This window comes from Aphelocoma coerulescens, chromosome 24 (assembly GCF_041296385.1).
Source record: "Aphelocoma coerulescens isolate FSJ_1873_10779 chromosome 24, UR_Acoe_1.0, whole genome shotgun sequence".
NCBI lineage: Eukaryota > Metazoa > Chordata > Aves > Passeriformes > Corvidae > Aphelocoma > Aphelocoma coerulescens.
Window position 1 is genome coordinate 1,180,043 of NC_091037.1, and position 21,612 is coordinate 1,201,654.

Here is a 21,612-nt window from a genome sequence, read left to right on the forward strand (position 1 = left end):
AGGACCACCCCCAGCACCAACTATTCCTCTGCCTGCCCACCCATTCCCAGCCACAGGCAGATACGAGACTCACCTGATCAGCATTTCTGCCAAACTCTTTGCATCTGTGCAGGAGACAAAAAAACAAGAAGTTTTTTGTAAGGGAGCAGTTTAGGGCCCAATGAGGCAGTCCAGGAACCCAATCTGGGGTCCTGTGTGCTGTGCCTCTGAATCCTGTCTCACCTCGAAGCCTCTTCAGTCGCTTCTCCTTCCTCTTCTTGCGGATGATGAAGAGCAGGGCCACTCCCAGCGTGGCCAGGATCACGGGGCAGGCGATGGTGAAGAGCTTCTTCACGTCGTCACCTTCCCCTTGGGCAGACTTGATGGGGGGGATGGTGCCTAGGGCAGAGCACGGGCGGGTGGGCACTCAGCGCTCAGGGACCCCCCTGGCCTGGTGGCATTTCCCCCAGCCCGTGTCCCCACTCACTGCCGTCGTAGTCCAGCGTGGCGAACTGCGTGGTCTCGTTGCCGCAGCCGGCGCTGTTGCAGGCCTTCATGCGCAGCTCGTACCACGTGGCCTCGCGCAGCTCCGTCAGGAACACCTCACTGGAGCTGTTGGTGCGAAGGCTCTGCCACACCCAGTTGCCCTTGGGCCGGTACTCCAGGACGATGGCGGTGATGGGGCAGCCCCCGCTGCTCCAGCCCTGCAGGTTCAGCCTGGCGTGCGTGGAGTTGATGTGGGTGAAGAGGTGCTGGTCCTTGCTGAAGGAGGGCTCTGCGGGAGAAGAGCTGTCAGGAGGGTGGGGAGGGGACCCCCCTGTACCCCGGCGGGGCAGGGACAGCACAGGCCAGGCTCACCTCTGCCGTGGGTCTTGGCCTCGATGATCTCACTGATGCGGCCGGCGCCGACGCTGTTCTTGGCCGCCAGCTTCACCTTGTACCAGGTGCCGCACTTGAGGCTCTCCAGCTTGAAGGAGCGCTCAGAGGAGCTGATGAACACGTCCTTCCACTCCTCGCTGTTGTCCACCGAGTACTGGAGCACAAAGCCTGTGGGAGGAAGGAGCGGGGTCACCTCTGGGCACATGGGCGAGGGGAAGGGGTTCTGGCTGACACAAAGCCTCTGCCCAAGTCCAGCACAGCCGTGCACTGCCAGGGCACCCATCACACACCAATTCCTGCCCAACTGCACGCTCACAAGTGGTGGTGGAAACTGCCTGCTCTGCCCACTACACAGACCCAGGCAGGAGAAATGGACAAGGAGCTCTCACCCAGAACGTCCTGAGAGCTCTGCCAGCGCCCCTGGTCACACCTCGCCTGCCCCCAGCACCCCAGGGTGGCCCCACGGCTCATTTCCACCTGGGAGTGCGTGCTGTGATTGACTGGTGTGAGGCTATAAAGGGAAAGCCGGAATTAAGCAGCTCCCTCAGGAGGCTGCAGGGAAGTTGCTTCTGTCATTGCATACCGCCTCCTCTGCCGTGATGAAGAGTATTAGGAAGCACACTGTGTCCTAGATGAGCAAACCTGTTACGCTGCCATCAGCAGCTGGGCTGGGCTCCCTGGGAGAGCACAGGGACAGCCCCAAGGGCATCGGGGTGTCCTGGGACAGCGCATCCCTGCCGCCCAAGCCGTGCTGACCAAACTTTCCTGGTGCACTGATGGGTTTGGCTATTTTGCAGGCTATTTAGACAATTCTCAAATAAAAATAGCAGGGAAGAGTAGGCTTCCTGCCTTGCTGTGTGCATAATGGGCTGCACAAGGCAGAGCTGGCACAACGGCCCCGGTGCCAACACCACCCAGGTACCACCATGGCAATGCCAGAGGGTTCACATGAAGGAGCTCTGTGAACACCCAGCTCCAGCTTGGGCAGAGCAGTGGGGACACTTCTCATGCCTACCCACCACCAAGGATTCCCTATGGATGGTGACACCAGGACCTTCCCAAGGCCATGGGCACGTGATTCCCAGTGGTGTCAACACCAGCCCCGACACCCCCACACCGCCCACCCTGGTGCCTGCCACTGCTTATTTATTTATTTTGTACATGCGGCGTGTTTTTAATATTTCTAATCCAATTATAACCAAATTTATCAACAGAGTCCGCTGGAGTGAAAGGCTGCTGGCTGGGGAGATTTGCTTGTAATTACTTTCATGCTTTTAATTAATTGTAAGCGAGGTCTCCTTCCTCGCTCCCCGCTCCCCCCTCTGCACGCAGCTGTTTCAACGTATAATTCATGAGATGAATCAGAGCAGAAAGGAGACTTGGGAAAGCTGGGATGCTCCTGGAGCCCTCCCAAAGCCCCCAGCCTGTCAGGGATGTGGGACAACTCCTGCTCTGGTGGGTTCAGAGTGGTACCAATGCCAGGAGACATGGAGCAGCACTGGGGCTTGCCCTGGCCACCTCAGCACCCAATGATGTGCCCTTCATTAGCTACCTCAGTCCCTGCAGCTTGTCCAAAACATCTCACAAACCCCTCACAGGGCTGGAAGCCCCTGCTAAGAGCTCAGAGGCACCAACCTTACTCTGAAGCATTTCTGAGGCATTTTGGAGAGGCGAAAACTCTCCAAAGGTGCAGAAAAAGGTGCAGATACAAAAATGTGGCACAGCATGCCTGAAAACATGTTCCATGAGAAGGGAACCAGTCCCATCACTCCCAGGAGCCCTACCTCGGATGGAGCTGCCCCCATTGTCCCCAGGGATCCAGGCCAGCGTGATAGATGATGCTGAGGTCTTGGAGACGGTCAGGCGGGGCTGGTCCGGGGGCACTAGGGAGGAGGGAAAGCCCATGAGCACCTCACACATGCAGAGCGCCCCAAACTGTGCCACCCAAAAGTGCCAACGAGACCTTGCAGCCATCCGTGGGCCAGCATGAGCCCCTGGTGCAGGACAGACCCCGGGCACGGGGCAGTGGGGATGGAGCGTGTCCATGCAGGCAAACATGGAGGTGGGAGCCCTCACCTTGCACCAGCAGGTTGATGATGATGGTGTCGAAGCCCCAGGTGTTGGTGGCAGTGCAGGTGTAGTAGCCGGAGTCCTCGGCTTTCACCGAGCGCAGCACCAGCGTCCCGTTGGCCTGGATCAGGCGGTGGCCATCCACTGTCACCGGGATGGCAGAGTCCTCGCTGCCGGGAGGAGAAGGGGCACATCAGCCGTGTGTGACACAGCCAGGGCGGTGCAGCGGGCACCAGCCCCCGGCACGGCTGGCAGCCCCCTCCATACCTGTCCTTGGTCCACTTGATGGCAGGGACCGGCTCCCCAACGGAGTTGCACGGCAGCCTCACGTCCTTCATCCACGGCGTGGTGACGGTGCCTCCGAAGGAGATGATCTTGGCAGGGGCTTGGGGGCAAGGAGGAGGTCAGCCTGGAGGGCAGGCCCCGTGCGCAGCCCCCCCGAGGTGTAAGGAGGCCTGGGACCCCCGTGCTGCCCCTCCTCTGCCCTGGGGTCCCCCAGCCGTCACTTCCCGCGGGCCATGGGGCAGGGCACAGCAGCGGAGGTGTCCCCCAGGCTGGCAGCCCCCCGTACCTTTGCCTGCCGGCTCGATGGTGACCTTCTCGCTGATGTTGCCGCGGCCGGCGGAGGTGACGGCGGCCACCCAGAGCAGGTACTGCTGGCCCCGGTTCAGGTGGGCGATGCGGTAGAAGAGCTGGTCCGGGCTGGTCTCGTACTCGCTGGGGGCCTGCGGGGAGGGACACGGGAGAAGGTGAAGCCTCTGTGACACCCTCACCCCATCACGCTCAGACCCCCGACCTCACTGCGGTGCTCTGGGTTTATCCCGAGCAGCAGCGGCTCAGCTCTCCTCGCATCCATCCCTCAATGCCGGTGAGAGCCGGCTGGTGTCGTGATTCCTCCAGGGAGCCGGGCTGGAGCCCAGGAACAGATGGCTGCGCCGGCAAGGCTTGTTCCCGGGAAAGGACGCTTCCCTGACACCCGCCAAGCTGCAGCGGGGCCAGCCTGGAGGCAACCCCAGCCGGGCTGGCCCAAACCCTCTGCGGACACGGCGAGAGGCCAAGGGACCCCCAAAACCCGCGTGGGGTCACTCCTGCACTGCCCTCAGCGACTGCCCCAACCCTGCGGTGGCCCTGCGGACAGGGCTGGCGGTGTGCAAGCGCCGCGGCCAGTCCCCATCGCATCGGGGACCAAGTCCCCCTGCCCCAAAGCACACCACGAGGGGAAGGACTGCCTGGCACAGCACCCGGCTGTGCCACCATGCCACAGGACTCCACGACCCCTGTGGCACAGGATGGGTGTATTTAAGCCTGAGCAGGCGGGTACCCGTGTGTTCACTGTCAGCACACGCGTGCCCTTGCAGGGACACGGGTGTGAGTGTACCCCAAAGCAGACACACCTATATGAATATTGTATAGTATACATAATTTTTTTTACCCAAATGACAGTTTTGACAAGATGCCAAGAAAACAATATCGGATCCCAGCGGTTTTACCAGTTGCTTTGATGAAAAGATTATGTTGCCCTGGAAACCAGAGGCTCAGATAGTGAAATGAGTTTGAGAAGGAGCTTTTGATAAGCACTAGTCTGCAGACCTCCCATCAACCTCTCCCTTACCAAGAAGGGATGGGGCCAGGTTGGATTTCTATTTCATTTTTGGTCAGCTGCTGGCATGTTTCCCCCTCTGGAGCAAGCGCTGAGCAGGGCAGATGCCAGAGGATGGGAACAGAGAGATGATGGGACCATTCCCTGGTGCACAGTGCCCATGGATGCCCTTGGACAATTCTGCAGTGAACCCCAAGAGGTCTTTGCTGCTGCTGCTGCTGCCTGGCATCAGCTCTCCCTCCCGTTCCTGCTAGGCCAGCTCTGCATTCCCTGGCACACTGTGGCAATTCCCAGCCCCGTTCCCATCACGTACCGGCTGCCCCGAGCCGGGGCTGGAGCAGAAGATGGTGTACTTCCGAATGATGCCGTTGGGCTTGGCCGGCGGCAGCCAGGACACCACCACGCTGCTGGCAGAGGACGGCACAGCCTTGATACCAGCTGGGGGACCTGGAACTGAGGAGGGAGAGCGTGGCAGAGCTGGTGCCAGGAGGTCTCCAAGGTCTCTGCCCAGCTGGGAGATGTGACAGCATCCTGCTGTGGGGCTGGCATCCCAACCACACCCTGGGAAGCAGCTGCAGTGGTGGTGTCACACACACAGACAGGGAGAGGTCTGCCTGCAGGACACCTCTCCATGGGTGGTTCTGCTCCCTATGTGAGCCAGAGGCAGGAGGGTTAATTGCAGCCCAGGCTCTGGTTTAGAAATCGTGATTGGCTTTTAATGGCCATCTCCTTAATCTGTCAGCCGTACCCTGCCCAGCTGCACCTCCCTCCCAGCATCTGGCGCTTCCCAGGACACAGGCCCAGGGATGCTCTGCTAGCGAGCTAATGGCATTAAAGTAGGGCAGGCGGGGTGTAAATATTTAAATATCCACACTTAAGGAAAAGGAAAAAGAGGGAAAGGGAAATGCCCTGCCCATGGCTGTACACGAGGGGTTTCCCCTGTGCCCCGGCAGCCGCTCCAGCCCTTTGGCACAAGCAGCGCCACCACTTACTGTCCTCCTTGGTCTGGATGTAGAGCACGCTGCTGCGGACGCCGTCACCCGCCTGGGTGTAGGCCAGCACCTGCACGCTGTAGTTGGTGAACTTCTCCATGCCCCGCAGCTCCACCCGCTCCCGCGTGGTCGTGATGTTCTGCATCTCGCCCCACTCTGCAGCAGACAGGGCCCGTCAGCCCCTGTGCCACCCCCTGTGTTCCCCTGGCACCTGCTCCCCACGAGCGCTCACCTCCGTCCATGTAGAGGGACCAGAAGATGACCCGGTACCCCTTGAGCACCCCGTTGAGGGTGCTGCGCGGGGGCTCCGACCAGGAGATCACGGCCACATCCGAGGTGATGGAGATGGCCCGCACGTTCTCAGGGGGCTGGCTGGGAACTGGGGAGGGGATGGATGAGGACAGTCAGCAGAAGGATGGAGGTGCCAGGCTGAAGGAGCCGTGTCCCACACAGCCACCCTGACTGCACCCACATGGACCCCGCTGTGCTGCTGGAACCACCTCAGCCAGTCCTGCCTGGCAGTGCCCTGCCTCCAACATGCAGTTTTCCTTCTCCTGGGCCAGTGAGGTGGGTGTACACCCTGTGCTGGTGGTGACGGGGAGGATGCTACCCAGCGAGGGGAGAGTGGGAGAGCTGGCTGGATGCGAGGTAATTAGATCCCATTGCCCCGCAAGAGGTAACTCTAATTTTTATGAGCATTTAAATGATAATACATCACCGTAACGATCCTCTTTGAAAATGATTATTGTTTCATATTACTTAGGTGCAAAAATATAAGCACCATGTAATTAGGGACAGAGTATAATAAACTAATACAGATAGTCCGTTTGAACGAAATGAAGGTAATATAATTATGGAAAAGACACTATTGCTAAAACAGGGGCCCTTGAATACCCCGGGAGGAGTGCTAATGCAGCCAGGAAACGATCGCGGTTTGACAGGCTAACGAGAGCCTTAATTAAGAATGAAAAACTGCTGAGCAAACGCACTGCAAAACTTTTTCCTCATTGTTTTTAAAATGACCGAGGCCAATCAGCGACCGTGTCCCAGATGGAACCCTGCCTGACACTTCAACAGTGCCTAAATCCACCTTGCACCCTTTAATTGTGCCACAAACCCAGTGCCACGGGCGTCCTGATACCCCTGCGCTCCCAGGGAGCTGGGAGGGCGCACACGGCCACCGCCCCAGACCTGCTTGTGACGGGATGGGGATCAACTGAGGGTCCCCCTGGGGGGGCCTGGCCCTGGGGACCAGGGTGCCTGGCTTGGTCACCGGGCCACCCTTACCGTCCTCCAGCGTGGTGGCGTTGATCTCGCTGGACGAAGGCCCCGTGCCCGCGCGGTTGAACGCCTGCACCACCACCCCGTACTGCGCAAACTTCTTGAGGTTGTCCAGCGTGTAAACCTCGCTGTCCCCCGTGGCCTTCATCTCCACGATGCTGTACTGCCCGTTGCTGCCTGGGCTGTTCTCCCGGTAGCCAATCTGGTAGCCACGGATCACCCCGTTCTGCAGCTCCTTCTTCGGGGCCTGAGGGACAACGAGGGCAGAACAGAGCGGTGTCACAGGGGTGGGAGGCTCACAGGGCTCTGTGCCCCGACCCACCTCTCCCCAGAGGCTTTTCTCAAGGCTTTCAAGTTTTTTTCCCTCCCCACTTTTCACTGAGTGGCAAAATAGTGATAAAAAAGGTCCATCAGCTCCTCAGAGCCACCAGAGAGGAAAGTGCTGCCCAGACAGCACCAGTCCCCAGCCAGAGCAGGAGAAATCCCAAGTCTGGCAGCCTGAGGGGCCAGATTGAGATCAATCTTAACAATATTTCTCTGAAGCATTAAGAAATCGATAGGGTTGATTGCAAATTTATGTTACAATGCCAGGGCGATCCATCTTGCTGAAATACTCCTAAAACGAAGTGACTTATCTTTCAAGTGAATCTTACTTTTCATTAATCTGTTTTTCAGTGCTTAAGGGGAGGGGGGAGAAGCTGGAACCCTAAATTTATTGACTTAGCAGTTCATTCCCAAGTCCTAACTTTATAATCAATTTTATTTTTCATTAGGCAGCTTTGGAAAAATAAATCCGATTCTAAGTTTTATTGATCTCTGCTCGAATGCTTCACAACCCAGCACCTCAGTTTTTACATATTTATCGTCTCTGCCCCATGGTCCCCCACGGACACCCTATGACATAATGAGCTTGTTGTAAAACATGACTGATAAGAGCCCTGTGCAATAAGGTGAGCTGCTTGCCCAGCCTCCACTTTTCCTTTTTCCTGGGGAATTCTTCCTGATTCTTGTAACATCGATGACATGCTGGTTCTCAGGACAAGCTGGGACAGCATTTGGCCAAGTCCCCATGGCCAGGGAAAGCCCACACACCATCCTGGCCTCACTCACCTTCCAGGTGACCTGGATGCTCTGGGACGTGATCGGCTGCAAGGTGACATCCATCGGAGGGCCATCGGGAGCTGCGGAGAGACCAGCACGAAAAAGCACATTGAGAAGGTTCAGGAGCTCCTCAGCAGGAAAACCCCTGGCTTTAGGAGAGCTGTACCTCTGCCAGCTTCCCCACAGGCTGCAGCCCCCATGTTCCCCCTGCCCACCATCCCCAGGAGCCCAGAGCGGCACCTGCTTCCTCAGTGCTGATGGTGAGCTCCTTGCTGGGCTCGCTGCGGCCGATCTTGTTGAAGGAGTACATGCGGATGCTGTACACGGAGGCGGGGTGCAGGTCCACGATGTTCGCCTGGTTGATGGTCGGGGAGATGTTGCGTGTAGACTGCTTGAAATCCCAGGAATCTGGAAGAGCAGAGGAGCGAGGCAGGAGGGTCAGCACCTGAATCCTGTCGCGGAGTCCACAGTGCCGAGGGGGCCGTGCTCAGGCAGGTGAGGTCCCCCAAGCACCTGCAGCTTTTCTGCCCCTGGAGAGGTGCTGCTTCCCTCTCTCGCTGTTGTGCATCGGGGTTCAACTTTCTGCAAATATTGTCTCTTTTAATATTCCCTTTCAAATGCTCCCATCCAACAGAAATTACCATATTTCATTAATGCCGCTCTTTCCTTTCTTCATCAAAGGAGCCGGGATGCAGAATATTCCCTTGGAGGCACCGGTGGGGCAGTCCCACACCTGCCTGTGCAGGCCAGCCCCCAGCCCACTGTGGCATGGGGAGGGGACATCACTGTCACCCACCTGACTTGTTCTTGTACTCGATGTCGAACCCGGTGATGATGCTGTTGCCGTCGAACCGCTGCGTCCACCTCAAATTCATACTCCGGGCTTTCACCTCACGGATCTCCAGCTCCGGTGGGTCAGGGGGCTCTTGGGGACACGCAGGCAGATTAGGGACATAGGCAGGGAAGCCCCACGGGAGCAGGGGGACCCTCCCAGCAAGGCTGTGCACCACAGGACTCACGCACGGGGTATGGAGTACCTTGCACAGTGAGCTGGATTAAGCCTCTGTCCTCGCCGTAGGAGTTGATGGCGTGACAGGAGAAGAAGACGGAGTCCCCGCGGTCGGCTGGTTTCAGCTGCCAATGTTCCAGGGAGAGGAGCCAATTCAGACTGAGTTCCCCCAGCACTGTCCCCTGCATTCCCCTGCCATCACTGCCTGCTGCCACCACAGTGCCACTTCCTGGAGCTGCAATCCCTCCCACGGCATTCCTAACACCCCCCCCGCCCCCCACCACTGGGCTCGGCTTTGCCACCCAGGAAGCCCAGCACAGTGCCAGGCTTTGTGACACCCACTGGGGACCACCCACACCCTCCCCGCACCCTCCTTCTTCCCTCCAACACCCAGGGAGACCCCCGGCAGCCCAGGCAGGTGCAGAACCCCCAGCCCTCACCTTGAGGGTGGAGATGACCTCGTCGCCGTTGTCCTTGGTGGTGATGGCGTAGCGCATGTTGCGGTCGGGGTCGATGACGGTGTCCCCCTTCTCCCAGCGGATGATGATGGGCCGCTCGCCCCGCGCCGTGCAGTTCAGCTCCTTGGTCTGGCCCTTGATGGCGATAGTGGTGTTGGGGTGGGAGGTGATCATGGCTGGGACTGCGGGGAGGCCAAGTGTCACCTGTGTGCCCGGGGGATGGGCGGGTGCCACCTGTGGCTGCCCGGCCCCGCAGAGCCCACGGACCCACCGAGGACACGGCGCATGCGGCTCTCACCGAGAGGCCCCGCAGCCCGAAGCGGAACCGTCTCGCTGCATTATACAGCTCAGGATCATAAAATAATGAAGCAGATAAATTTTATAATGCATAGCATTACACCGGGGTAGACAATAAAACGTGAAAGACAAATAACCAAGTGCACACTATAATGAAGAGAAAGCCTCCAGTCTGAGACGTGCGGGTATGAATTATTGACTAAGGTTTTACACTCCCGAGGATGAGAGGAAGAATGTTTTCCATCACGGATTTGCATAATTCACTCATATAAACCTGGGCAGAATACAGAGTGTGATTTCCCATCAGCAAGGCCGCCTTTGCATTGCAGATGCCAGAGATGATTTTTTTTTTTCATAGCCCCCCCAATATGCAAACAGGGCCAGTGGGGACACCCTATGCTGTGGTCACCACCCGGCTGGGGGGCAGAACCCAGAGGTACTCGAGCAGTGGGTGCAGCACAGATGGGGATGGCTGATCTGTGCTGTGAGGATGCTGTACTGATCCCTGGCCTGGCTCTTCCCTGCTCCAAGAGCCAAGCCCTTTGTGCCAGTCCAGTGCCATGCAGTGGGCTGGCTGTGGCAGGCACCACACAGGAGGAATGGGCTGGGGGACCGAGGGCAGGCTGGGTAAGCAGAAAAAAATGTAATGCATAAACAAACAGCAGTGCTGAGTCCTGCAGTAATGTATGATAATGACAATCCGCAAAGGCAACACACACTGTTCTAATGGGACACAGGAGGCTCTAATGAGCTACGACTCCTCGGCTTTCTGTGGCAATGTAATTCAATTAACAGCCAAGAAAACCTTTCCTCCGGAGTTGCCGGAGTTCGCGGGGTGCAGGACAGTGCAGTGCCCAGCCTGGTGCCCAGCCTGGTTCCCAGTGTGACAATCCTGCCCCAAGGGGAGCACGGCCCCCCCTGAGCTGGCAGGGGATGGCAAAGAGCAGGGATGTTGTGGCCTGGGGCACCAAGGGTTACAAGAAACAGCCCAAGACTTCTCCTAAATCTGCCCTGTCCCATCCCCAGCTCTGACACCTCTGCCTGCCTGCAGCACCAGGTCAGGGATACACTGGCACAGAGGGAGGCCTGGGAAGGACTGTCCCAGCATCCCATCGGTGTGAGGACAGAGCACAGTGACAGCCAGGGGCTCTTGCCCCTGCCCCAAAGCAGGGCTGACTGCACAGCACAGCACAAGAGCACACACAGCCGGATCAGGGGCTCAGCACCCAGTCCTGGCACTTTGGCAACCCTTGCCAGGCTCCTGCCCACTGTGCCCATCTCCTGCCATAGAAAACCATCGAGAGGTCACCCTGCTATTTGGCAAACAGGGGCACTGGGGATGTGGTCCCTGCACTCAGCCCTCATTCAGCCCAGCCTGGAGGACAGTGCAGCAGCAGAGGGTGTGTGGCTGTGGGGCCGGAGGGGCAGGACAGCCCCTCAGGGCTGCAGCAGCCTTGGCTACACCAGCCCCTTCCCAGTGAGCAGAGGCCCCACGAGAGGAGCTCCGTTTCAGGCTCTGCTTCGCTGAAACGCACTTATTGATGTTTGATTAAAAGCAGCTCCTTGGATGTAAACATATCAACTTCTCTCAATTGCCAGGGTCCCAAGGGAGCTGCACGTAGTCCAGAGCAGGAAAAGAGCACAACAAGCCCCAAGGAAACCCCAAGCAGCTGTGAAGATAGCACAGATTGGGGCACTGGTGCCCAACACCTGCCCTGGAGCAGCTCTGCAGCTTACAGAGGGATCACATTGCTTGGGACTGGCTGCAAGGACCTCCGAGGGTGGCTGGGGGCTGCTCCTGACCAGTCTGTGACCCCTTCCTGGGTGCAGGGGCATCAGTAGTGGGGCATCAGCCACAACTCATGCAGCACTATGGGCAGACAGGCTTCCTTTGGAAGAGCTCACCTCCAACGCCTTCTGTGCCCTCCATTCGGTGCCCACCAGGGCCCACCCACCCCCCAGCCTCTCCCTGTGCCCACGGCCTTGTTAACAAGGCCACAACCATCGGCTGGTCCCTCTGGCTGGGCAGAGATAAGCCTGGGAACAAAGGAAGCCGACAGCCACCAGCACGCTCCGCTGTCCCACACCCGGCTGGGGCACGAGCTGCTTCGCAGAGCGCTGGTGACAACTGAATGAGAACAGTGACAAGGGTGACAAGGGCTGTGCCTGCCTCCCTCGCCCCCCTCTTTCTTGTTTGGAGCTGGCTCTGTGATGTTAATTTGATTGCACCCGTCTCAGCTTCCTTTCTACACTGATTAGCTGAGTTTCACCTGAAGCATGAGATTAATTCAAATTGCATGGAAGCAATCAGTTATGCTCGTGCCGTGTGGCAGCGAACTTCCAAACAGGGCTGTGCCACGACCACAGACAGAGACCCCTCTCCCTGCCCCCCGGCTGGACCCCTGGCATCGAGGTGCTGGCACGGAGCAGGCAGAGGAGCCCCCTCCCCAGTGCCCAGGGCGCTGCCGCCCTGGCACAGCTGGCAGGACCCCCGAGGACGTGACCGTCCCCACCCCACGCGCTCTCGACACCCGGGCAGGTGTGCAGCCATGTGCTAAATGCATTTATCACGTGCTGCTGGGCCCCTCACCTGCGCCCAGCCCAGCCCGCTGTCCCCTCGGGCACACGCTCGGATACTCCAGCACTCCCCACCTTCCACTCGGCGCTGCGCCCGGCTGGGTGCTGGCGAGCTCCTTCCCAGAGCAGGGAAGGACAGGCTGCCATGGTGTGGGAGCCCAGGGGACATGGCACCCAGGGACAGGAAGGCCTCCACTCCATGGGTGACATTCCCCAAGCAAATCTGGTGGCTCTCCTCGCCCACCCGCTGACCAAAGCGGCATCCAGCTCCTCCTGGCTCTGCCAAGTCCATGGAACTCGGCCAGGACAGCACACACTGTCCAGTGTGTTACCTGGCTGTCCCACCTCTCCCCAGGGCCCCTTGCTGCTATCAGGGCAGGGGATGTGTGACACCAGCTGGCTGTGGCACTCCCCTCTCCCCTGCTGACGGCCAGCACGCTTTGTTTGGGCTCTGATTAACTCTCATTTAACTCGGTTCGCTGTGGCCTGACTTTCAGGGAAAGCCAGTGCTGATCTCCCTTTAATTGGGCTGACATTTCACTAAACAAACAAAAACCCCAAAATGAAACAAAACAAAGAGCCCATCTAATGCTTAATTGGCTGTGGCGCTTCGTCTACCTATTCATCCAACCCTTTTCAAAGGCGGCGAGGGCTCCGGGAGATGCAAAAGCACTCGCATAATAAGGTTATGTGCTATTCAAGTCAGCAAGCAACCTGTCCTGGGATGCAATTACAGGAGATAGCAGGGACACGGCACCAGTTCGGGCTCCCAGACTTCGCACACTCGCTCGGGATTAATCGCCTTGACTTTGTACCTGCACCTCATTGAAGTGCCTTGTTTGAAGTCGCTGGGTTTGATTCATCAGTCGGAGGGATAAATTAAACAGCTGACAGGGAGGGGAATGGGAACCTGCAAAGGCAGAGGCTGGGTGGGGAGGGGAGAAGCCCCTGAGAGAAACAGCTGCTGGTGTCGGGAGAGAAAGCACCGGGCTGGGGAGGTCAGGGCATGGTGGTGACCAGAGAGGGCTGCACATCCCATCTGCCCACGGCATCCCAGGGGGACAACCAGGGGATGGTGGCTCCCACGGCTTCACCTGCAGCGTCCATCCCCTCTGGCACAGTGTGCTCGCTGCCTCATGCCCAGCATGATCAGGGCAAAGTTTAGTCCTTCTGGGCCCAGTCCCAACCCCAGCCCCAGCCCCTTCTGGAGACACCAGGAGTGAGGGTGATGGGGCTGGACCCCCTCCACCACCTCCTTTTGGAGGTTTGAATGCTCCTGGCAGCAACGAGCCCAATAAATAACACGAAGCTGGCAATTATACATTCTGCTGATAGCAACGGGAGAGCAATCCAATAACACACACAGTTCAAACACGGTGTCTAACAACACTTCCCAGCCCATCCCTGTCAAAGCAGCCCAGCTATTTCCTTTCCTCCTGGATGATGTAGATTGATTGCTTGGTTTTATTAAAGACAAAGTGTGTTTAATAGCAAAAGGGAAGCGGGTCCCTGGAGGGGAGGAATCAATGCCCTCCCATGCCCTGCATCGATCGTGGGGATGCGCGGAGCCGAGGCCAGAGCGCGGCTGGTGCGGTTGGAATCCCTCAGAACAGAGGAAGAGGCTGCACCGGACCAGGCTCTGCTGGTGACCCCACATCCCACAGCCACCCTCACCGTGCCCACCTCTGCTGCCCTGGTCGCTGCCGTGGCAGGAGCAGGTCCCTGTCCCCGTGACGATGCCCCGCGGCGCAGCCCCAGGTACTTACTCTTGACGGTGAGGAACATGGACTTGCTGATGTCCGTGCCCACGCCGTTGCTGGCCTGGCAGAGGTAGTAGCCGATGTCCTCCTCCAGCACGTGGCGGATGAGCAGGGAGCTGTTGGGCAGGATCTGGATGCGGCCCGTCAGGGGGATGGGGTGGTACTGCTGGGGGTTGCCACTTCCTAGGAGGGGACACAGAGACACCAAGTTCAGCTGAGGCAGAGGAGCACTCACGAGGCTTGGAGCTGAGGTGGCTGTGCCCAAGGGACTGTCCCCAGCCCCTGGTGACACCCCCACACACTGCCGTGACCCATCCCTACCTTTAGCGTGCTTCCACATGACTTTCGGTGGGGGGTACCCGTCAACAGAGCAGTTCAGCACCCCGGCTTTTCCGTAAATGCCATCTTGGTTGTTGGGTTGGACCACAAAACGAGGAGGCACTGAGGAGTTTGGGAGAAAGGACGGTCACTGTAGGAAAATCCCCATCAGATCCCTACAATTCCCCAGTGCCTGCGGGCACAGGAGTGCCATATCTCCTCACCCTCCCAAATTCCCTTTGCTCCCCAGTGAGCTGCCCCTCCCTCGCTGCCCACCCTCCCTCTCCCACCGGACCGGGTGGGATGCAGGCGGCCGGGTCACCCCCCAGGCTCACCCCGCACGATGAGCTGCCGCTCCCGGCTGACGGTGGCAGCGTCGTTGCTGGCAATGCAGGTGTAGTTCCCGTTGTGCTTGAGGGAGACACTGGAGATCTGCAGGGAGCTCATGAATTCCTTGCTCTCGATGGTGACCCCAGAGCCGGAGAGGATGACGTGCCCGTCCTTCCTCCAGGTGATGTGGATGGGCATGTCCCCAGAGGAGACCACGCAGGGGATGTAGAGGAGCTGTCCGATGGAGGCAGGTGGGAACTCGAAGGGCTGGATCAGCGGAGGGACTGTCGAGGAGAGAGGCAGAGAACGCTGGAGAGCCCATCCCAGGAAAGCCTTCCTGCAGTGGGGATGGGCTGCAGTGGGGCTTGGGGAAGGTGCTCTCCCAGGAGGAGAAGCAGCCCAGAAAATAAGAGAGGCTTTTGAGTCCACCAGGAACAAGGCCAGGGGACAGCAGGAGGTGCCATCAAGCAGAGAACAGCAGGAAAACTTCTCCCACCTGGCAGGGCCACCCTGCTGAGAGCGGGATGGAGAAACGCTGACCCTGCACTGGGGAAAGCCCCGGCCACCCCCAGCACGTGCCACCCGAAATTCCACCTCAGCATTTATCCACTCCCAGAAAAGCCATTATTAGATGGATGCTTTTCTTAAAGGTGCTGGATTCAGAACCAGCCATTATCTTTCTGATAACTTAATTAGGCAACCGCAGCATCTCTGGCAATGTGGGAGGGGGAAGAAAGCGGAGAGAGGGAGACAATTAGCTTAACAAGGCTCAGCACCTGGTAGATGTGATCCTCGTTCTGCAGTCTCCATAATTAAATTAGCAGGCTGCCAATTGTCCCTTTGGCAGTGGGGAGCTGCCCTCTCATGCAGGCACGGGGGCAGCTCCCTGTACCCCCACGCACTTCCATGGGCTCCCACCTCCACCCTGTGCCCATCCCATCCCTCAGGTTTTGGCACTGCTCCCTGGTCCAGCGCACAGGCAAGCAGGGGCTGTCACTGTCCCCCAGGTGGGAGCCACTGCCACCAGGCAGGCAGGGTACAGGCAGGGCCGGCCTGTCCCTCTGGCGGCTACAGCAACGTGGCTCGAGCTGCCGGAGCCATGGAGCCAGTGCTGCCTGTTTTCCATAATTAATGAATAATTAATTGGGAATGCACTGCAGTCTATTGCAGAGCGGGGATGGGCTTGTGGATCCGCACCTCTCCAAACACGCCCCTCCGGCCGACAGACGAGCTCTCCCTGCTCCAGCTTCCCACAAACGGAGCTCACAACTCCCCTTTCCTTCCCAGATTGCTTCTGCTGCGATTCTCCTTTCTCCAGAGCTTCCAGGCTCTCGTTTGGCTGCAGCCCAGAGCACCTTGCCCACGGTGCCACCGCAGAGCCCATCCCAGCAGCTCCAGTCCAGAGAGCACCCCAGAGAACAGCCTCTGCCTTCCCATGGGGTAAAGCATCACCCCACAGTGCCCGGGCACCGTGTCAGCCCTGTGCTTCCCAAAATGCTACAGCCACCCGAGCAGGAGCCCCAGGATGGCACCAACCCACATGGGATTAATTAAAACCTTCAAAGATGTCTGCTGGAATAAGGAGCTGTCAGGGCACCTTGGAGGAGGCTGGATTTTGGATTGTGCTTCTGGGGAAGCGCAAGGAGGAGGCCCCAGCAGCACCCCCGAGCAGCAAAGCCCTACAGAGCAGGGAAGTTTGAAACTGGGATCCTGGGGTCCCCTGGCTAAGCAGCAGCAGCTACACCTGGGCAGGAGCTTCCCTCAGCACGAGATGGGGGTGGTGCCTCATGAACAGGGCTGGGGGCTGCCTGCACATCCCTGTTCCTGGGGGAGCAGCGCCAGAGGGAATTGTAAAGCTTTTACTGCTGCGTGATCGGAAGGACCTGCATAACTCACTGGTGGCATTTCATGTGGTCACCAGGCACTTGGGGCCATAAAAGCTTTATGGTGCTCCACGGCACCCCGTGCTCCTTGTGCTACACAGTTATGTTTATTCACTCTCTGACTCTCTTCTAGGGCCTTTGCTATTCTTTTCCACAGGCCTTTTATCCACGGGCTGGAGGAAATGAGGAATTCAGCCAGTGGGGCTGGGTGTAAATATCCAGCAGCAGAATGAAGATGTCTGGCCTGTGCTGCACCATGCTCCTGCCTGCTTGCCTTCCTCAGCCCATCACTGGCCACTAATCAAGGCAGTAAATCCACATTTGGAAGGGTTCAGTAGCAGTGGCTTCCCAGGATACACAGATCCTCAGCTGAACTTCAGCATCCTGCACCCCTCCGGCGAATCCCGTTATTTAACTGTTCACAAACATCCCGAGATGGTCTCCCCACATCAGCCCTGCCTGTCCCACTTGTCCCAAGACAAGACCGGCATCTCTGGTCTCTTTCCAAGCCCTGGGGCTCCACATGGACAGGGATTTATGTGAGGTGAGGAAAGCAGGGCTGGCCAAGCCCTGCAGACCCCAGGGGCAAGAAGACCTCCCCGCACTGCCCTTAGACAGGTTATCCAGAGCCTCCTCTCCCCTTTGGAAGCCTTGGAGAAGAGCATTAGCTAATCAAGTGGTAGCAACTCTAATCAGCTTCATGCGCTCTCTCGCTAACCTGATTCCTAATAAGAAAATGGTGGCGGGGAGGGGAGGGAGGGGGATCAGAGTAAATCCAGTGCACGAATTCCCCGCTGGGTGAGAGGCAGGACGGCAATTGGCCGGCTCCGTCCCCAGCGCCGCCGTGTTTGTCTGAATGATTTACTGCAAACACCGAGCTGGCGACGGGCGGAGGTGACCCCACAACTCCTGAGGATGGGAGATCCGGGAGCACCGCGCGCTCCCAGCGCAATCTCAGCCAGTCACTGGGAGGGAATGCATCCGGCTCAATTCATTAGGACTGATAGCTCCCTCAATGGGGCTGAATAATTGATGGCCTGGAGAAGCTTTTAAGATGTTCTGTGCGCTCAGAAGACCGAGAGTGTTATTTTTTTAAAAGCTAGCACACACAGAAAAACATCGGTGAAGGTGATCCAAGCAAAGGTTAGGTGTTTTAATACGTTATGTTTACACCATAAATCCTTGCTCCTTCACTTGTAAGGGGAAATGGATATGGCGTGGCTCAGGGCAGCTGCCGGCGGCAGGCAGGACCAGGTAGCCAAGCCAGCTCCCGAGGGCTGAGCTGGGCTCCCATGACTGGTGACTACAGAGCACAGCCACCACCTGGCCATGCAGTTCCCTGTGTGGCGCGCTCCTCTGCCTCCATCCCACTGCAGGGAGATCCCAAACACAGCCTGGATGAGCCCTCCCTCCCATCCAGGGGCAGCGTCCCCACCCTCTCACCTTTGACGGTGACGTGGACGCTCTGGCTGATGGAGAGCTGGGGCTGGATCAGGACGCTGCACAGATACTCTCCTTCATCCATGCCTTTCTGGACGTCCATCAGCTTCAGGGTCCCGTTCTCAAAGACCACTTGGCGGTGGTTATCGGGCAGCAGCAGAGAGTCCTTGTACCATTTGATGGAGTAATAGGGGTACCCGATGACCCTGCAGTTGATGAAAGTGTCCCTACCCGCGACCGCTGTTATGTTCTTCATGGCACGGATGCTCGGGGGACCTACATATTTGGGAGGAAGGGAGAGGCAGGCTAGGTTAATTCCGAAGGGCCATTTGCTTGCATGCAGATCTGCTGCTATTCCAGAGCAAGCTTCACAGGCAGAGGAGTGACCAGGACAGCCAGGAGCCAGCCTGCTTTGGGTGAGGAGGCGGCACGGGCTCCTCCCAGCGTGTGTGGGGACAGCCGCTCCTCAGCTGCGACCTCCAGCTACAGCTCCTCGCCCTCACCTGCCAGCAGGGCTGTGCTCCTGGGTCACAGCCACACTGCAAACAGCAAATCCCACCCCAGTGCTGGGGAGGCCGAGCCCACACACACCACTGCCGCCCATTGGGGAAGGTTGGATGGTGGCTGTGTTTCTGCACTGGGCACTGTGGCTGCCCAGGATGCCTCCGCCCGGCTCCTCTGGCAGCACCAGAGATATGGGAGAGATGGGGAGAGCTCTGCCACCATCACAGCCTCTCTCTGCCTCTCCCAGGAGGAAGCTGCTTGCATTGTGCCAAACATCCTTGGCAAGAGCTGCTATGGGAACATGACTTCCCCTGGCAAACACACTTCACCTCCTTAAGCCCCACCTTTCTGCACCCCCCACTGCCATCCTGGGTGTCACTGAAACGCCAGCCAGCCACCAGTTTCTGTCTGGCTTTGGAGCTGCCTAAGGACTGGGAGAATGCTGCAGGTGAGCCTTTAAAGGAGAGGTTTCATGCATCAATAATTACATTGTTCTCCCAGCCACTGCATAAAATAGCAAAGTAATCTAAGGATTAACCCTGTCTTGACTCCTCGTCCTGAGGGCGTAGCAGGATAACAGCTTAACAGACACCCAGGATCAGGTGTTGGACGGTGTTTCTCATTCTAGGACACTTTAAGAGAAGGAGCAGGAAGAAAGGAATTAGCATCTCGCTCTGTAACCATGTCTCAGGCCTGTCTGAGGGACATGCTCTGTGCCACTGAAAAAGAAACCCGAATCTTATCTAGTGACAGCCCATCAAGAGCTGAGAGAGGGGAAAAAGGGAGACAAGGGAACATCCTCATTGCAAACGCTGCTCTGGCTTCTCCTGGCTGAGGGATGGACTTCCTCCAAATTCAGCAGTAAACGGCAGCAAAATTCCGACTCTCCTGGGATCCCAGCCAAAAAGCCACTAGATCCATTTCAAACCTGAGACACAGACAAACACAGCCCTTCAACCCTCATTCTCAGCAGACAAATAAACGCTCCCTTATCTTGTCTTGCTCCCACCTGTAAGCCTGGGAGCTTTAATTGGGGATTATTAATGGGCAGGGGCTTACACCATACCCCGTGCCTGAGAGCGCTCCCCGGAACACACCGAGCAACGCACTGCAGCCACAATAACACGGTGATTAACTCGGCCATGGCTTTTAGCAGACAAAGAAAATACAGACATGACAATTCAAAGCTCATTTTCCACGATTGCACGTGCTGCCTCATCATCGTTTGTCATGGAGAGGTGGCTGCCAATGAGTGGGGGTCCTGTAGGGAATGGGGGTGGCTGGGAGAGCACGGGGGAGCTGGGACACCTCCGGACCTGCCACCTCCTTCTCCATGCGTGGGGTCCCTCAGCAGGTGCCGGGCCACCCTGTGCAGACCCCAAGGCAAGGCTTGGCAGGGTGAGAGTGGACTCAAATGCGGACAGCGCTGCCCTTTGACTCCTACAAAGCCAAGCTCCAGTTCTCCAAGCCTCTGGAATTGCTTTCCACTTTGTTAAACTCCCTGCGTTAAGCATCAGAGAGGCTCAACCCTGCAAGTGTGCAAGAAGCTGGGCAGGACTCAGGGAAAGAGGCTGGGTTAGCCAGGGAGACCCACACGGCTGGGATGAAGAGGGAGAGGCGAGGAGGAACGATCAGCCGGGGAACAGAACAAAACCAAAAAGCCCAGTAAAAGTCCTATTCTGATATTTAAAAGTAGACAGGCACCTCTTACGTTTATTCGCGCTTGGTATTCGGCGCTGCCCACCGAGTTCCGCGCGGTGCACCGGTACACGCCGCCGTCCTTGATCTGCGGGCTGGTCACGTTCATGTGGCTCACAGTGGTGCCGTCAGACATGGTGTACTGGTTGGAGCGGTGCCCGCTGTCCCGCGGGATGGGCTCGTCGTCCAGCGCCCAGGTGACGGTCGGCGGGGGGGCCCCCTTGGCGGCACACATCAGGGAGAACTGCTCCCCGGGGTTGACCACCTTCTCGCTGAAGGAGGAGACGATGCGGGGGGTCCCATCTGGGGGGCACCCAGCGGGACGGGGGTCAGGGAGCAGCAGCCACAGGCAGCAGCAGTTACCCGCTGGCAGGATGGCACTGAGCTCCCATCCCAGGCTCAGCGGGGACAGGAGCCCAGCTGGTGACACACACATGGCTGTGGTGGCATCCCTGTGGCAGGGAGATGCAGATGGGGCAAGGGGACACGGTGGCTGATGCAAATGCCAGCTTCAGGGGACACCTCCCTCGGCAGAGCCCATTCCTTTTCCGAACACTCAGTGAGCTGGATCAGGGAGGGCTGCCTGGTGAATGGGGTGCCCAGGGGCTGGGGATGGCAAGTCAACACTTATTTTGGCCCTTCCCCATCCCGGCCATGCTGTGCCCCTGCAGACAGCACACAGAGCCCAGGAACAGGCTGGCAGCAGCCTCAGGACCCCGACCCCAGAGGGTCTCCCTGTCCCTCAGCCATGCACAAAGCATCCCCTCAGAGAGGGGCAGAGGAAGAAGCCCCCAGCCTGGGAAGCCAGCTCACCCTCCAGCGTGATGATGGAGAAGTCCTGTGCCGTCTGGGACTTGCGGGTGGCGAAGCACTGGTAGGCCCCGGAGTGGCTCTTCTGGGCGGCCGTGATGAGGAGGGTCTCGTTGCTGATGCCCCGGATGGAGATGTAGTCATCCACCGCCACCAGGTCTGTGTTGCGGTACCAGCGGATGACGTACTCGGGGGACCCGCTGAGGGCACAGGAGAGGATGACGGTGCTGCCGATGCCTGTTTTGAGCTTCTTTGGTGTGAGGGTCACACGCAGAGGGTCTGTGAGAGAGGGGAGAGCGGCGAGGCGTTGGCGGTGCCGGGCAGTGCAGCGGGAGGCAGCTCATCCCCGCTGTGCTCTCTCCGCTCCTCCTGCCCCGCGAGCGCCAGCCCGGCTACGCGTTAAATGTCACCGCACAATGAGGCAGGTGGCCCTGCCACCGTCCTCACTGCTGACAGCCCCTGCTTTTAACGTCAGCCCCAGGCCCCCAGCGGGGGTACTGTGGGGAGGTGGCAGGACGGCTGGAAGAAGACGAGGTCCATGTGACAGGGACAGTGCTGAGCTGGGGACACACCAGGCTGGCTCCCAGCAGGCTGATGGTGCCTGGCTGGTGCCGTGCTCAGCAGTG

The 21,612-nt window shown here is 58.4% G+C and overlaps 1 protein-coding gene across 1 annotated transcript in view; it reads right to left on the bottom strand.

Annotated features, from left to right (window-relative positions):
• The window catches only part of DSCAML1 (DS cell adhesion molecule like 1), a 95,099-nt gene that overhangs the window by 6,271 nt on the left and 67,216 nt on the right, over window positions 1–21,612 (bottom strand). The window contains exons 6-28 of the mRNA XM_068994519.1: window positions 20,990–21,265; window positions 20,183–20,479; window positions 17,978–18,250; window positions 14,657–14,935; window positions 14,325–14,444; window positions 14,010–14,186; window positions 9,352–9,551; window positions 8,940–9,036; window positions 8,699–8,827; window positions 8,143–8,310; window positions 7,912–7,982; window positions 6,808–7,048; window positions 5,753–5,899; window positions 5,521–5,676; window positions 4,842–4,981; window positions 3,500–3,653; window positions 3,196–3,313; window positions 2,935–3,098; window positions 2,643–2,741; window positions 838–1,026; window positions 467–754; window positions 223–378; window positions 74–104 (exon numbers count right to left, since the gene is read on the bottom strand). Coding sequence (XP_068850620.1) covers window positions 74–104; window positions 223–378; window positions 467–754; window positions 838–1,026; window positions 2,643–2,741; window positions 2,935–3,098; window positions 3,196–3,313; window positions 3,500–3,653; window positions 4,842–4,981; window positions 5,521–5,676; window positions 5,753–5,899; window positions 6,808–7,048; window positions 7,912–7,982; window positions 8,143–8,310; window positions 8,699–8,827; window positions 8,940–9,036; window positions 9,352–9,551; window positions 14,010–14,186; window positions 14,325–14,444; window positions 14,657–14,935; window positions 17,978–18,250; window positions 20,183–20,479; window positions 20,990–21,265 — 3,970 coding nt within the window. The remainder of the gene's footprint in view (window positions 1–73; window positions 105–222; window positions 379–466; window positions 755–837; window positions 1,027–2,642; window positions 2,742–2,934; window positions 3,099–3,195; window positions 3,314–3,499; window positions 3,654–4,841; window positions 4,982–5,520; window positions 5,677–5,752; window positions 5,900–6,807; window positions 7,049–7,911; window positions 7,983–8,142; window positions 8,311–8,698; window positions 8,828–8,939; window positions 9,037–9,351; window positions 9,552–14,009; window positions 14,187–14,324; window positions 14,445–14,656; window positions 14,936–17,977; window positions 18,251–20,182; window positions 20,480–20,989; window positions 21,266–21,612) is intronic.